The 16,885-nt window shown below is 37.0% G+C and overlaps 2 protein-coding genes across 2 annotated transcripts; one reads left to right on the top strand and one right to left on the bottom strand.

Moving 5' to 3' along the window:
• Positions 1 to 1,689: 1,689 nt before the first annotated feature.
• LOC132052666 (DNA-directed RNA polymerase II subunit 4) lies at positions 1,690 to 5,621 on the top strand. The gene is made up of 6 exons (XM_059444309.1): positions 1,690 to 1,844; positions 3,115 to 3,223; positions 3,775 to 3,852; positions 3,967 to 4,000; positions 4,101 to 4,169; positions 5,312 to 5,621. The coding sequence occupies exons 1-6, from the start codon at positions 1,796 to 1,798 to the stop codon at positions 5,387 to 5,389; spliced, it is 417 nt and encodes a 138-aa protein (XP_059300292.1). The 5' UTR covers positions 1,690 to 1,795; the 3' UTR covers positions 5,390 to 5,621.
• Positions 5,622 to 6,130: 509 nt separating this feature from the next.
• Positions 6,131 to 14,209, bottom strand: LOC132052663 (E3 ubiquitin-protein ligase RHF2A-like). Its single transcript, XM_059444302.1, has 9 exons — positions 14,056 to 14,209; positions 13,070 to 13,204; positions 12,942 to 12,988; positions 11,804 to 11,866; positions 11,601 to 11,709; positions 11,097 to 11,506; positions 10,461 to 10,568; positions 9,944 to 10,346; positions 6,131 to 6,569 (listed from the first exon to the last, which is right to left on the bottom strand). The coding sequence occupies exons 2-8, from the start codon at positions 13,202 to 13,204 to the stop codon at positions 9,977 to 9,979; spliced, it is 1,242 nt and encodes a 413-aa protein (XP_059300285.1). The 5' UTR covers positions 14,056 to 14,209; the 3' UTR covers positions 6,131 to 6,569; positions 9,944 to 9,976.
• Positions 14,210 to 16,885: the final 2,676 nt, after the last annotated feature.

The following is a 16,885-nucleotide window of genomic DNA, read 5'->3' as shown; positions in this document are numbered from 1 at the left end:
AAACATTAAATAGTGCGCATGTTTTGTTTACATTATGATATTAGGCACGTAAATTTATTCTTGTTAACTCCTTGCGCTATTAAATTTTTATGAGCATTTGACTATTCTTATCAAATAAAGGGTTGGAGCCAATAGGCTGTCAGCATGTTCGGTCGAGCCAGTAGCTTTAGCCTTAGTTCAAATTTTATATTTGTGTTCAAAATTTACTAAATATATATAAAAATTTAATTTAGAATCAATTACTAACGCTTGATAACGCTATTCAATAATTTAGAATTCATAAAATTCAATCCTACAATCTTATTAGTTATCAGTGGTGTATATTATTTCAATGGAAGTGAGGCTTGGTAGCCAAGCCATCCAAAAGAAAGGAAGTTTCAAGTATCTCGGGTCTATTATACAAGGAAATGATGATATTGATGATGATGTTACATATCGTATTGGTGCAGAGTGGATGAAATGGAGACTCACTTCCGGAGTGTTGTGTGACAAGAAAGTGCCGCCAAAACTTAAAGGCAAGTTCTACAAAGTGGTGGTTAGACACCGATTTTGTTGTACGGGGCGAACTGTTGGCCAGTCAAGAGCTCTCACGTTCAGAAGATGAAATCGCGGAAATGAGAATGTTGCGGTGGATGTGTGGGCACACTAAAAGAGATAAGATTAGGAATGAAGATATCTGGGACAAAATGGGAGTGGCATCGGTGGAGGACAAGAAGCGGGAAGCGAGGCTGAGATGGTTTGGGCGTGTGAAGAGGAGAGACACAGATGCCCCAGTGCGGAGGTGTGAGAGGTTAGCTATGGACAGTTTCAAGAGAGGTAGAGGAGTTAAACGAAGTAGACAGGAGAGGTGATTAGACAGACATGGTGCCGCTTTCGACTTCTGAGGACATGACCTTAGATAGGAGGTTGTGGAGGACTCATATTAGGATAGAAGGCTAGTAGGTAGTCTCGCTTATTCTTTCGCACTAGTAGTCGTAGTTTTGCTCATTCATTTATTGCCCTTTGATTTCTGCTTATATTTGTTGGGTCTTGTACTTCGATTATATTATGTATCTATGGTATCTACTGCTCCTTTCTTTCCAGACTATTGTAGCATGACTTTCTCGTTTTGTTATTTCTCATTTCACAATGCTTTGATATGCTTGTCGTTATCTGACCTTTTTGTCTTGTTCTCTCTTTTGCGGTCTTTCAAAATAGCCTCCCTCCCCGCGGGTAAGTGAGTTCGTATACACTCTATCTTACTCGGACCCCATATTGTGGGATCTCACTACGTATGTTATTGTTGTCGGTGTATATTATTTCAATCATATAAAATAAAACTAAAAATATTACTCCCTCTATTTCAATTTATGTGAACCATTTACCATTTGGGGAGTCTACGAGGTAATTCTTTGACCACGCTTTCCTTATATTTTTTCTAAATTATTTTAATTATAAATTATCATGACTTATAGGACCTTTAATGTAGTTTCTAAATATATAAATTTTATTTTTAAAAACTTGAAAAATCTATGTCAAAATTTAAGGTCAATGTTATAAAGTTTGACTTTGACCCTCGTACTCCAAAAATGTTTACATAAATTGAAACGGAGGGCGTAGTATTTAATAGATTTGACATTATTGCTTTTCATTTCAATAATAGTTATTCTCCTTATCCAAATAGGAGGAGGATTTCTTCTGGGGCATAACCATAATTTAAGAAACTTCGAGGACATAAACGTAAATTCTCAAGTCTTAAAATTTTGCCTATTTATAGTAAGCTTTCTTTAATTCGCAATTTTTCTTTCAATCAAAGATGTCAGGAGAAGAAGAAGAAAACGCCGCTGAGCTCAAGATTGGTGATGGTAAAATAATTTATCCTTTAATATATTGCTTTTGTTGTTATATCAACTGCTTAACTATCTTGAATATTGAGTTTAATACTTTAAAATCTTTTGTTTTCTCCTATTTTAATTTAGCATTGCAGTTTATGTTTTTTGTTTCAGAAATTTCTTTCTTATATTTAAATCTTTACACTATGCAATACCTGCTTCTTGTTTTAGGTATCTTACACTGGATTTCATAGCTTTCTTGATGCAGGCCCAATTTTTTTTTTTTTTTTTTAATTCTACTAAAAAAAGGGGGATTGTTTTTCAATTTTACTCATAAATAGAGGAGTTTTAATCATAAAAGAAAATAAGCTGCACACAAAAAAATAGTTATTTGGCTAAGGTTACTATATGGTGTATGTGGTTCTTTCGATTGGATTAATGTCTATGAGAAGAGACTTGATATTATATGTTGCTTTTTACTGGCACAAGAAAAAGACTGTTTTTTGTTCAAACAGTGACTTTTGTCCTTGGCAAATCACTCCTTAAGTAGTTATATGGACCATGTGGAGAGAAATAGAGTTAGACGTGTAGATACTCTGCTATGTGAAGTTTATTTCTGAATCCACTAAAACCTAAAAAAGGGCAGCCGGTGCAGTTGGGTTGACCCAAAAGTACAGTAAGAAGGAATAGAACCACTGGAGAGTCGTCTTTGCCCAATTGTGAACTGCAGATGACTGACTTTGGAAGCGGAACATGAACCTATTTCCGCTATTGCTTCTAGCATCAGCTAGAAAACGTCCGAAACCACCTGCTACAAAACTACAGAGTAGGGGTAAAAATACGATAAGTAGATACATAATTTCGAGTGTGAATCAGCAAGGACCAAAAAGTAGACAATGACGGAGCGGAATACGATGCCCCAAAAGGTGTGATGTAGACAGCCTACCCTAATGAAAGCATTGTTTGCTGCTTCACAGCTCAAAACCGTGACCTACAGTTCACACGGAGACAACTTTAACGTTGCTCCAAGAATCCACTAAAGCCTTAAACTATTTTTTCCTGCCATTCAAAAAAGATGTGGAGGGAAGTAGTTAAGTGTGTGCCCCACCCTTCAATACCCAATCATTGAGAAGAATATTGTATCCCCCTCCCTTATCATCCCTGATCCCTCCAGCTTATCTCCTATTAATCATAGTGGGAATTTGTTTTGTTCAAATTCTATAGTCTTTTTCCTGTTCATATTCAGGCAAACAGCATAGCTCTTGATGAAGTTCAGTAACTTCTTTTGTTACTTTGGTTCCAGAGTTTTTGAAGGCCAAATGTCTTATGAATTGTGAAGTCGCATTGATTCTTGAACACAAGTATGAGCAGCTTCAGCAGATGTCTGATGATCCAACGAATCAGATTTCACAGTATGTATATAAATCCACATGCTCTTGTTATGTCATTATATGCTCAGATTTTGTCATTCTTCAGTGGATTCTTTTAAATACAAGCTGGATTATCTTATATGAAATAATTGGTACTCTGTGCTTGGGCGAGATTCGTAGAGAATCATTTTCTAGTGTAGGTTTGCTACTCTTTTGGTATACCTGTATATCGGGGTTTCCCCACGCATCACTAGAAAGTATTATTTCATAAATAGAATCAGTAATGTGCTCCTTTCACCAAGTGCCCGTCAAAAAGTTGTAGGTGTCCGACTCTTCCATATCAACTTTTAACTTATGCCAATCACTTTGTGAAATTTTCATGTTTATATATAGGCAAAATGCAGCGAAATATTCTCAAGGAAAACTATGCTAAACTGATGTTTAAGTATTCCCCTCACCCTCTTAGAAAGGGGGAAGAAGTTCAATGGAGTGGTTTTACTCTTTGACATCTAAATATGTGATTTTTGAAGAAATAACATGTGCTTAGCCCATCACCTTCTCAAGTTTTGTAATTGGTTACCTTTGTCTTCTAGGGTATTTGAAAAGTCACTGCAATATGTGAAGCGTTTCAGTCGGTACAAGAACCCTGATGCTGTTAGACAAGCTCGAGAGTATCCTTCTTCTACCTGTGGCTTATATTGAAAAACTTCAGTATCTCTTTTTGACGTTTATGCATTTACAAAAACATGTCCTTTCATAGTATGTAGACCTTAACCTCAATTCAGGATCCTAAGTAGGTATCCACTTGCTGAATTTGAGGTAAGTATCTGTCCTTTTAACTTTTTTTATATACTTCATACATGTACCTCTGTAAATATCTTCTTGGGAACTGCAGTTTATAAGTTTGAATATTGTGCAGCTCTGCGTTCTTGGGAATCTTTGTCCAGAAACCGTTGAAGAAGGTATTGCCATGGTCCCATCCATCAAGGTACTCATGTGTGATCTCCATTCAATCTTAATTGGTTATTAGTCAATCTAAAAAGAATATTTTTAGTCAATCTTACAAACAAGCTCCTCCCTGCCCCTTCACTGCCAGAATGCCAGTGCTTGTTTATTTTCTTCCCCAATCTATTTCTGATCTAGGCCCTTTAGCTTTTATTGCAGTCCCGGATTTTATAACTCACTCAACATGACCAAGCATGACAGATGATTGAGCTAGAAATAACAACCAGCTGATTTAAATTTGTCTTCACGTTTATTTAAGCCCAGTCAGTTCATTGAGTCAACATGATGCGTCTTCTTGGGTTTAGCAACTCGTTAAAAGTATATCAATCAGCATTTGAAATGAGATATGTGAAGTTGTTTAAGGAAAAAGGATCTTGACCAGGACTTGAAGTAATTATGAAGCCATGAGTTTGCCTGTACTCAAATCACTACAAACTTGGATTTCATGCTTAAAACATTTTTGCATATGGGCCCTTCTCAAAGGGGAAAAAAAATTCTTGCATATGGTTGCCTTGGTGTATTTCTTCCTCTAGCTTTCAGGTTCAGCTGAAATGATGTCTGGTAATATTTGGTGCTTCTCTGTAGTATTTCATCCAATAGAAAACAGGAGAAACCTAACATTAAGAATATATTGTATTGCCGATATCTAGAGTTCTAGTACTTTCAGAACTTTATAATTTCAAACAACACATCCAAATTGCTTCAAATGGATTTCTTAGACAATCTCTGCACTTGTAAGGCGGCTTTTCATTGTCTTACTCGGTCCTTTGAGGGATTTAACGCTCAAAGTTTACATCTCGTAGCTGGTTTTGGAGTTCCAATCTGTAGTTCTGCCAAAAATAGAATACCTTGGAGGTGTTTAAAATTGATCCTTGTCGTTTCACTGTATTATCTGCTGTCTCATTTGCTCAAGGCATCAACCTAATTCAGAGTTGCTTGTACATCCGTGTGTGTGATCCTAATATTTCACCATAAGGCTGAAGGAAGTCTTTAGAAAATGCGCTCAGAGTTCAAATCTGCAAATTGTTTTTATTTTCCCGATTATTCTTCCAATCATCCAGCAATTAATATTCCTGTTACTCTTTAACAAACTCAAGCTAACTGACATACTTCCCATGCTTGCAGAATAGAGGACGTGCACTTGACGAGGAAGCTATTGAGAAAATGCTAACAGACCTTTCTCTAATAAAGAAATTTGAGTAGTCATCATTGTGCTGGTCTTGCTACGCTGCAGCAGTCTGCTTCCAAGCCACCCACTTCCATGTAGCTTCCATGTACTTTTGGGTAGCAGCTCTGTAATGTAATTTTCTCTCCGGACATTTTGTTTCTTTTGGAAGTTGGTTTTAGCTGTAACCCTTTGGTAGAGACCCAACCAGTGTTATTAATTAAACTTATAAAAAACCAGTGTTACATAAACCATGCAAGGTTCCTTGTTTTTGCTTTTGTGCGAGACAAATGGAAGTGTGTTTATGAAATTCTCTCCTTTTTAAAGTTTGCGCAAGCACAGAAAAAGAGGTGACCTCCAGGATCAACCAACAGAAAATCCATAACCCGGGTGACTAACAGCCTCCTTACCCAAATAAATGAAATGGGAACTCAAAATCAATAAGCTTTTTGAGTGATTTAAAACTGAATGAATAATTCTATAATTCGATCTAAGAAGAAAAAAATCATGCTCTGTAGGATTTAAACCTATGGTGTTGGGTTTTGGAGCAACAAAGTCATATTCAATCATTATGTCATGTACTATAACATACTGCGTCGTTATATAGAGACCCTGGAAGGCATAAGAACGAGTTTTGCACAAGTAACTCATGAACTGTGCATTCGGAAAAAAAAAAGCATATGTACATATTTCACTGACAAATAACAAAGAAAAAGCAAGAGTTAGATCACTTGATTTGCCATCCATTTCATCTGCCTTTTCTGTAACCAACAAGCCAATACACAAAACGCTAGGAAGACTCCTTATATGATCACAAATCATACAACTATACATTACACAAGGCACCTTCAAAATGATTAATCAATCTACACATTTGAAGTTAACTAATTGAGGTCTGTTAAAAACGAGCATGTGGTGCTACTGGATCCCAAGAAAACCTTCGTCAAGTAACTGTCCAACAATGTCTATGAAGATTACAAAGGAGGGTTCATGTAAGATAAATGAGAACAGCTGTATTCCTCAGTCCTACTACCCAGAATGGGTCAATTTACATCTATATTATCATACATATACACAGCTTGCACAAAATTAGGGCATCAATCCCTCTAATTTATTGACGCAGATTACATTCAGTGTTGCACTTCAACGGAATAGCATTTCACCACAGATCCAATAAGATGCACACCATATATCATTGATGCTGGCATGAGTATCCACCTGCAGCAGGGGCAAATTCATTGTAATAGACAGATAGTGTCGTTTATCCAAAAAGAAATATAACCAGAGATTATCTTAGAGTGTACGGAACTGCAAGAAATTTGCAGATGATTTCGGTACTTGACGCGGCCCTTCCAAACACCCAAGAGAAAGATACAACAACAATAACATACCCAGTGGGATCTAGGGAGGGTGGGGTGTACGCAGACCTTACCCCTACCTTTGTTGGGGTAGAGAGAATGTTTCCGATAGACCCTCGGCTCAAGAGGAAACAACCCAAGATAGAGATAACGAGGAAAAAGAAGAACAAAGGCACCTTCCTTCTGATAGTTGATTAGAGGAATTTGGTTTGTACCATATAGTACTAAAAGGAAGTCATAGGAGACAGCTAAAACTCTCTCTTATGTGGTATTTGCAAGGCTGCTTCAAATAGGACTTGATATTGGTCAGAACATAATATCCGTCTATATGGATATATGTTTGACAAGTCCTCCATGACGGTGAAACTAACCAAGCTTCGAAAACCGTGAATACCAGCTTAGCATTATCAGTACCTTATCAACTATATCTGCGAACTGTCTGGTCACAGCAAATTCAGTACGAAACTATGAACTTACAAAGGAATCCATCATAGGAGCAGTTCTGCACACTACTATTATTCCTAGCATATAAGCTACGCAGTGTAGCCCAAGCCTTCTTAGAAGTTTAAAAGATTCCATGATATAGTAATGGAATCTTCCACTCAGTTGAATAACCATTATTAGGCAGAGCATAAATTACTTTTTTGATTAGTAAAAGTATATATTAGGCAGTACATATTGCAGAACCTACAGAGACAAGGGAAGAGCAGTAAATGAAATTCTGAAAGGATGTCAGTAGAAGCACAAATTTTAGACACATCGTAATGTCATAATAAAGGTAGAGAGCACTAGGGTTGTTTAAGAGAGGTGGGTCGTTTTGGGTTGGGGGGTGGGGGGGTGGGGGGTGCTGGGTATTGCTAAATTCAGCCATCAGAAACAGAAGATTGTCACTATATATTAGGTTGAAAAGCATAGTCTCATAAACTGAAGTCCTAGAGGAAGCAGTCATATGTATCAAACATGCAAATTTGCTGCCAAACAACTCATTAAGAACCCTGCCTTTTTTCTTTTTTTAATTAATTACTATACTTCATAATATATAAGCTCAAATTTCTAACCACCCTCAGACATTTTGAAAAAAACAAAAAAAAAACAAAGAGAATGCACTACCGCTAGAGAACAGCGAGCACATCATTGGATTCCCTAGTTAGTTATTACCCAACAGCAGTTTTAAAGGCTTTTAACAGGAAAAATTGAATATTCAGCTAGACAACCAATTCTAGGATACTTGTAAAAGCAGAAGGGATTTTCTGAAGTGGCTACATCCACAACAAGGTTCTAGAGTTCATAAAGGGCACACAGAAGAATAAATGATCTACATTCTGGAAGTTCCTCATTAGTCCTTTCTATCTTTCCATACTAGACTTTTATATGCTTATTGAAGATGGAGTAGATGCATTTCTAGCTTAAGGTGCAAATTTTTCTGATGCACATTTTGATCAAAGAATCTGCGTAGACAAAGTGTCCATTTACAGTAGTAGAGTCTTCTCAGCAAAGTTTCTCCATCAAATTTGCCTCGAAAAATTTATCGTTTACGACAGCTACTCTATTCTCATGCAATTACCAGAAGTATAACATTCAGCCTACTCCTCTTGCACCCTGATATGTTAACATATGCATCTTACAAGAAATCTTTTTTTGATAGGTATCTTACAAGAATACTGAGCTGAAGATTCGACAAAAGAGTTTCCACTTTTTTTAGTCCTTTTTTCTTAATCTATTTTCGAGAACGTGTGAGGCCTCTCAGTGAAGAAAAATTGAAAAAAATTCCATCTAAGCATGAAAGTTCTGAAAGATAACATCTTGGTGATATTGCAAAATTATCAAAACACAACTGATGAAATTTCTAGGTGCCAAAAACGAAGCCATAGTTAGCTTCTTAATATATCATGTGATTTTTCAAGATTCTATATAATTTCTTAGAAAAAGACCGACTACGCTTAAGATTATTTGAGTTTTTAAACTGCTACATGAGATCTTTAAAATGTTGCACGAAATCTTGAAAGGTCCCTTCTTTTGAATTTTGGTTTTTCCTCCCTGGGAAGTGGCAACTAAACAATGTAGTGGAAGCGGGGAAAAAGGGCACTCTTTGCCTTATTTACCCTACTACCCATTTATAGTTCTTTCATGTTTTAAATTTTATTGCTATTTTGGGGAGGGGATTGTTGATAGTGGGTTTGGATCCCTCACCAACTGGTCAAGGATGAGAAGCTCACACCATGTGAGGTGACCTCGAATCCTGTACTACTCCATTAATAGTCAGGTCACGTCAACATTACCACAGCAGATGAAAAACTCAAAAAACATAATAAAAGAAGAACAAAATAGTAAAATACAGCATCTTGAAAACAAGTAACACTTAGCTAAACCAACTGTACTACATAAACCAACTTTTTTTTTTTCAAAACATTTTTGGGGCGGGACCACTAGCCGATAACTCATATCCATAGATAAATCAACTCAATCGTAAGGTTTCACACTGGTACTAGATTAATTAAAATATCATCTAGCATCCTCTTATGTCACCATACATCAAATTCTTGTTAATCGAAGTTCTTTCTCCGTTTATTTTATAAGCAAAATAAATTTATTAAGCTGTCTAGCACCAAGAAGGAACTAACATGTTACAAAAGTGATTGGGAATTCTAGGACTTTACGTATGAAAGGAGTCCAAGAACTCTAGCATGTTTTCCAAGCCTCCCACCGCACTTTCACTATACCAAAAATACAAGTTCTGTTGGTGCATCCGAAAGTTACAAAGATAAGGACGGAAGTTTATCCTCAAAATAGCAATGGTTTCTTTCTCTGGATAATGACCAAAATTTACATCTCAAACAGAGATATGTTCTAGTCATGTGGATATGCCAGAAAGCAGCGGAAGCCACGTAACAATTAAGGCAGTCAATGTGCTCGATGGTATATTGCTATAGCAACTTGCTTTCACACAACAAGGCTTTTCTGTGTCACTGTCACTAATCAGTATGCACTTGAAATACAATGAGCAACTCCTATCATCATATCACTAGGTGCTAAGTGCCAAACTCACTGCAGACTACAAAGCCACCAGCATGTAATATTCATGGAGAAAAACTTCCATTTTTCTCTACTGTTCCCCTCTCCTTTTGTTCTGTTTTGCTTTTCTCTCTCTCTTCTTTTTTTTTTTCTTTTTCTTTTGTGTTTGGAGAAGGGTGGAGAGACTAAAATGAATTGGAACTCTCAGAAGAAGACAAGTACCTTTAAGAGAAAATGCTTTGACTCATCTAAAACTTAGTTTGAACCGGAACTTGCAGCACATGGGGCTTGTCTATCATCCTCATTTAAAGAATGGGTATCATCAGTCTCAGGTATATGCTGCTCAGCATGTCCGACAGGTAAATTACCCCCCAATGCATTTGATTCAGCAGAACTGGTTCTGCTATCTGTAGTTTCCAGATGCTCCATCATGTGTGATACAGGGGCAACACCTGAACCGGTTCTGCTATCTGTAGTTTCCGGATGCTCCATCATGTGTGATACAGGGGCAGCACCTGCACTGACTTCATTCCTAGATTCAGGAACATTGTCCGATGTTGAACTGTTGCGAGAGAAAAATTTCTCCTTCCAGCCCCTTGAACTCTTGGTTAAAGATTCTTTGCATCTAAAAAATGATGATCAAAGAAAGTAAATAGGGCTTACAAACAAATAAAATTTTCTGATGTTTAAAGAGGTTAGCTGAACAATTATAAGAGATGATATTAGAGTTTCCACGTACCTCATTGACATTGCATTAAGTCGAGACTTAATAGATTCTGAAAAAGACTGAAAATCTGATGGGCCAGCTCTGTCTTGATTGTTAGGAGAAGATTGAGAAGGAATCCTCCTACAATATCGGAACTCAATAATAAGCACAAATAAGGAATAGATTGGCCTTATTTGTCTTTTGTCCTTTATTTTCCCCTTCCCTCTTTCTTAAAATTAAACATTTATGATACCTTTTGAATCTTGCTCACCCACTCTTCATTCATGGTGATCGGGAAATTTTCTTTTAACATGGTAAATAATTTTATTAACAGACGGGGATAAACCCCCCATATACAAGACGGGGATAAACCCCCCATATACAAGACGGGGATAAACCCCCATATACAAGCTGTATATCAGAAAAAGAGAGCCTACACACAAAATGGTGATCGGGAATCAAGAGGCATGAGATAGCCATCAAAAAGGGCAAAATACACAAGAAGGCCCTTTTGCTGTGAAAGTTGAGGGGCGCAGTTGTTGTGGTAGTAATTGCGCTCTCATTACATTTTTGGAGGATTCATTCCCATGACTATAATATGTAACTTATGTACATAAAAAAAGAAGAGGAAGCCATTAAAACTCTGGGAAGCTTGACAAACAAACTTACCTATTGTTTGGCGAAGTCCCAAGTTGATTAGCAGCAGCATTTGATCCTGACCCAGAGGCAGAATCATCAGCTTGAAAAGAAGATGGTTGAGTAAGTAGTTGTCCTGAACCTTCTCCAACAGCAATAATCGGAGAATCCTGACCAGAAACCGAGACTTCAGGAGTGGGTTCACCCCCACTCCTCTGAGTAGAAGATGAAGCAGCAGCAGCAGCAGGAGGAGGAGGAGGAGGAGGAGGAGCAGCATTTGTATTAGTTGAAAACACCAGAAAATGGGGACGACCTTGAGCTGATGACCTGACTCGCTGACCTTCCCTCCTAACAAGGTGGCGTGACCTTCCCATGGAAGCAGCAGCAGCTAAGTGCTGAATGATACGCTCTTCAAGCTCAGAATCAGTTGCACTTACAGGTAACTGTGAAAGAAACGAGCCACAAGATCTGGTCACAAAAATGACCATACACAGCTTATAAGAAAAAGAAATTTTAGCAGACTTCAAAAATGCTAACATGCTGCAATTCAAAATCTCCTAAAGTTGGATGGTGAAAGATTGTGGTGTTTCTTGGAGGATTCATCCTGATGTTCCTCTCGTGCTCTACTGCATCCAACAATTCCTGGCTGCAAGAGAAGCACATTTATTAACAGCCTCAAAGAGGACAAAGGAAGATCACAAAATGATAAACAACCAGCTGATTTGAGAGTAAGGCAGAACCTGTTAGGGTCTTTCAGGCTGAGAGGCTGCCAACACATGGGGCACTGCGAGCTTCTCTGACACCTACAGCACATACATTCAAAATTATCAGGATATTAGTGCTGTCAAATAAAGCTCTATTCATGCACTTTTAGTCTCAGCATTTGCAGCATATATAGTCAAGACCTGAAAACTCATATACTTTCAACTGATTATCTTCCGTGACAATTTCTAAGGAACACAACTTTGTTCCAAAAATTTATAATAAGAAAATAAAATAAATCAAACGCTCTAATTTTATCTTCATGTTAAAAAAAAAATTAAAATCAAAATAGCGGATACAGCCATGATTCAATTGATCAATGCAATTTGCATTTAACCTTCTCCAAATGGATTTGGTTCGAATAATGGTAATAGGAGATAATTTGGTGATTCAAGACGTGAATTTTCATTAGTTTGTTCACTCTTTTATTATTCCAAACAGACACAGCAAGGAACCAACAGTAAGACTAAGAACAATCCCCTCCCTCCTGCTCTCTGGGCAGTCGGAAAAAAAGCTAAACAGATGAGATGAAACACCAGAATCATGGAAGAAACTACAGATGTCACACCTTTTATGAGTCAACTATTACGACTTCGTTCCACATTAACTATAGGCTCAATCAGTGAGCAACATCAAGCACTGTTTATTTATGGGTGTGTTACTTATCAGAAAGAATCACAATGCTGAAATCGATATAACCACCTTTCTCTTACATCTTCAAGCAAACTGTTCCAATCAGAGCACATAATCCTCCAACAAAACCACGGAATCCAAAAGTTGGGCACAGAGGACTATATCAGACACAAAGACAAATTCCAATAGCCCTATGTCATTCTTAATGGCAGTATTTGGATCTCTGGCATTGTCAAAATACTCTATGTCTAGCTTATGTGTTCACACCAATGCACTTCATAGAGCATTCTAATTTTCCGTGAGAAAGCCTAAAACTCATCTTTACGGCATTTAGAGGAACAAGAAAGGCCCCAAGGCCGCCACCGATGTCCACAAAATGTCATCTTTTCGGAAAGTCATAAAAAGGCATTATGCATCACAAAGATAAGTGAAAGAACAGTTTAGAAATGAGTTATCTAATTAATAAGGAATCGTTGAGGTCACCATTCAAGAATACATTGAAGATGGAACTCGTGCTTGCAGCCTGTCACCTGCAAATTGAAAGATTATATTACTCTACGATGAAGCTCATTCTGTTAACAGTACTACCGGATAATGTGAAGAATACATACTGTAGAAGGATCACTGTCAGAAAATTCTTCAAGGCATATGCTGCAAGAATCATCGCAAGCATCCTGAATTCCACCTTCCACAAATGCCACTGCCGAAGTCAAAATATCCTCAGACATCATCTTGCCCTCCTCCATCTGTCGAAAGATCAAACCTTTAGGACATTACTCTACTTAAATAAAGCAACAAACATCCCGCCTTCTAATCCCATGTGCAAAATTAGAAGAACCTAAGAAAACCCACACCAAATGATCAACCTTACCTGCTTTTACTTACACTCGTAATATGACTACTTCATTGCAGGTGAAAATCAAATGCTAACAACAACAACATACCCAGTGTGATCCCACAAGTGGGGTCTGGGGACGGTGGGGTATACGCACACTTTACCCCTAACTTTGTGGGATAGAGAGGTTGTTTCCAATAGATCCTCGGCTCAAGAAAAACGTCTTACCAAAAAAAAAACAAAAAAAGGACCAAATCCTACATAGAGACGTAACAACGTCTCACTCGAGTTAAGTTTCTCTTTGGTTTAACGTGATATCGATTTCCAATTTTCTGGTCTTGGATTATAACTTCATAATTGATTATCACACTTCAAACATCAGCTCAGATAAAAACCCCAAGATTCCATTTTTGTCAAACAAACTTTGGAGAATAACATCTCAAACTAATCAGCAATACTAAAAAAACTCCCCCCAAATCCCACCACAATCTAACACCATCTTTAACATTAAAATAATCAACATATATCAAATTTCAAAAATCTTCAATTAATTAACCCTTATACCTAATACCACTCTATAAAAAACCAAAAGAAAATGTAACCCACATCAGAGTTACACAAATACTCAATAATCTGAACCAAAAAACAGGGAAAGGAAAAAGAAAAAAAAAATCCTAGTACTCCAATTAGTAAAAGAAGCTCAATTTTCGATACCCAATAATTAAAATTGATCAAATTCACAAAATCATAGTGAAGATTTACCTGAAAGAAGCTTAGGAGGATCAAAAAAAAAAGTTGATGAGAATAATTTGGGTTTTGAGAGGTAACCACAGAAAGAAAAAGCGTGGAAGACTTTGAACTTTCCCTTTGATTATGTATGTCTTTTTATTTATTTATAATTTTTATTTCTGCTTTCTTTCTTTTCTTTTTTCTTTGTTTTTTGTTTTACTTTTTTGGCGTGATGACTGAGCTCACAATGTGCATTCTCATTTTTCAACACGTGGCTTTAGTTTCACTTAACCCCCTCCTACTATAATTACATAAAAATTAGGTGGCTTGTCACCCTTTTAAGAGTTTGAACATAATTAGCACAACTCATAAAATTTCTCAAAAATGACATTTTTTATTATCTTTTTAAAAATATTAGAAGAAAACTTGCGGATAATTAGAAGATGTAAAAATTGTATCCCACTAAACTAGGATTCATTATGCTTATCATCTTTTCTCTCTCTTATTTAACTTATATGCACTCCCTTAATATATATTCCCTCCGTCCCATATTACTAAAATGCCAAATAATATGGGACGGAGGGAGTATATTCTATGCATACTAATATATTTATATACATGGTATAATTCAATTATAAGATAATTTTATAATTTTATTGAGTTATAATATAATATGCATGGTATAATTCATCTTTAGAGGTGTACTGATGTATTTTATACATAGTATAATTTAACATATATTATGGTATTAAGGTGTCATATTATATATACCTGATATAATTTATTTTTAGATGTATAATGATGTATTTTATACATAGTATAATTTAATAAATATAATATACGGAAAAATCAGATTACTTAAATGGAAAGAAAGTAGGAACACAATTGTTGATGTGGAAGATAACTTTTTTAGCAAAAATGCAGGAAGGGAGTCAAGTTTGTTAATGACGTGGCCGTAATCTAGCCCAGCTACATTCCTTTAACAGAAGAATCATTACGATGTGTAACTCTCCTGTCACACCCTAACTTATTAGGGCGTGATGGGCACCCGACCCTTACTTAGGGCCGAGCGAACCCGCTGACTCTCGTGATACTCATAAATATACTGGGCCCTTAATCATGACATGAATGCATAATGAAAGTTTTTCAAACAATAACATACTTTTCGTCTTTCTCAAACCACGTAAAATCTGTAAACATATGAAATCTGTAGTATAATGCATAATGATACACCCCGCCACGAGCCGACTTACAAGACCGACATATTATATACATGACTCGTCCGCAAAGTCTCTAACATAAACCAAAATACCATAACATAAATATTCGACTCGGCGGCGCTCAGGAAGGAAATGGAGCTCGCCAATCCCGCTGGAACATCCTCTGCTAATATCCTCTACTCATCTGTATACACCTGCGTGGCATGAAACGCAGCCCCCGAAGAAAGCGGTTCAGTACGGAATATGTACTGAGCATGTAAAGCATGAAACACAGTAAACAGGATCATACTGAATGAGGGGGTACAGAAGATCATAAGGCTTGACTCTGAAACATGAATAAATAATCATCATGTATATATGCATGCATAACGTGTACATATAAAACGTGCCCCGCCCTCAGTGAGGGACTCGGTAAATAAAATCATCATATACATGTCATCATGCCATCATATATATATATATATATATATATATATATATATATATACCGTACCCGCCCTCAGTGAGGGACTCGGTGAATAGAATCATCATATGCCATCTCGGCCGCCATCCCCATATCATCACATCATGTCATCACATCATCACATCATATATATATATATATATATACGTACCCGACTCTAGTGAGGGACTCGGTGAACAATGCGGTGAAACCGTGCACGAATACATACCCGGCCGGGACTCGGTGAAAGATGTTGAGGTACGCACGCGCAGTAGTGAGAAACCATGCACATAAATCATCTCTTAAGACTCGATGAATAAGTAAGTAATCGACGCACGAGGGTTAAACGACAATCATGTTAAGTTCTTTAAAAAAAAGGTCATTAGGACTAAACATAGAAAAGTCTCGGGGGTCCACGGACAAGTATCAGACCAATCCGAGCCCGCCTATGAAAGTTAGAGACATTATTTGTTATAGAATCATTTGCGAACATATCAAAGCAATCCGGTTCCGTCTATGAAAGTTACGGTCATTATTAGACATAGAATCTTTTACGAACAAAAATTCCTTATGCAGCATTTGAAATCCAATCATACATAAGACTTAAGGACCATAATATGACCATATTAAGAGTGCCAACATCAAGAGGTGAATAAGAATCGTAGACATGCTCGGATTTTAAGAATAGAGTTACCCCGAGGCTCGTATCATAGCCTATTTACTCCTAAGACATGCCAAAAGAAAGAAGGGGTAAGCTTTACATACCTCGTCCGCTTCCTAAGCTAATCTGAACTTAAATCTCGGCTTCTCAAAATCTACAACAACGTCGTTAGACACCAAACATTAGTCATAAGCACTTAGGAATCCAATTCCAAGCTAGCACTTTATCTACAGAAATTTGGGCAGCATTTCCCCTGTAAATTCAACAACCCCGAGAATTCAACTAGGCCAAATCTTCAACAACAGTACCAACAACCATATCAACAACATCAATAATCAATTCAAAACGCATTATAACGCTAGCAACCCTCTTCTACATAATTCGACAACATTCCATTTATATTCAATTCAACTACATATATTCGAACCAACATCAACGCTCACACGCTCAAGTACTAATCCGAGGTCATTCAAACGAGGTTCAAGAACATTTCAAACAATCCGCGCAATATTCAAAACAACCCAATCAATATACTACTTT

The sequence above is a fragment of the Lycium ferocissimum genome, chromosome 4 (assembly GCF_029784015.1).
Source record: "Lycium ferocissimum isolate CSIRO_LF1 chromosome 4, AGI_CSIRO_Lferr_CH_V1, whole genome shotgun sequence".
Classification (NCBI taxonomy): Eukaryota; Viridiplantae; Streptophyta; class Magnoliopsida; order Solanales; family Solanaceae; genus Lycium; species Lycium ferocissimum.
The sequence above is the reverse complement of the archived record's forward strand: the minus strand, read 5'-3'. Positions and strand labels throughout refer to the sequence as shown.

Bases quoted from the DNA above. Each gene is read 5' to 3' on its own strand.
- LOC132052666 (XM_059444309.1), top strand. From the start codon at position 1,796: ATGTCAGGAGAAGAAGAAGAAAACGCCGCTGAGCTCAAGATTGGTGAT. The intron at 3,224-3,774 runs GTATGTATATAA...TTTGTCTTCTAG, and splicing joins CCAACGAATCAGATTTCACA to GGTATTTGAAAAGTCACTGC. The intron at 3,853-3,966 runs GTATCCTTCTTC...ACCTCAATTCAG, and splicing joins GCTGTTAGACAAGCTCGAGA to GATCCTAAGTAGGTATCCAC.
- LOC132052663 (XM_059444302.1), bottom strand. From the start codon at position 13,204: ATGGAGGAGGGCAAGATGATGTCTGAGGATATTTTGACTTCGGCAGTG. The intron at 12,989-13,069 runs GTATGTATTCTT...TTCAATTTGCAG, and splicing joins CTGACAGTGATCCTTCTACA to GTGACAGGCTGCAAGCACGA. The intron at 10,347-10,460 runs GTACGTGGAAAC...ATCATTTTTTAG, and splicing joins CTTAATGCAATGTCAATGAG to ATGCAAAGAATCTTTAACCA.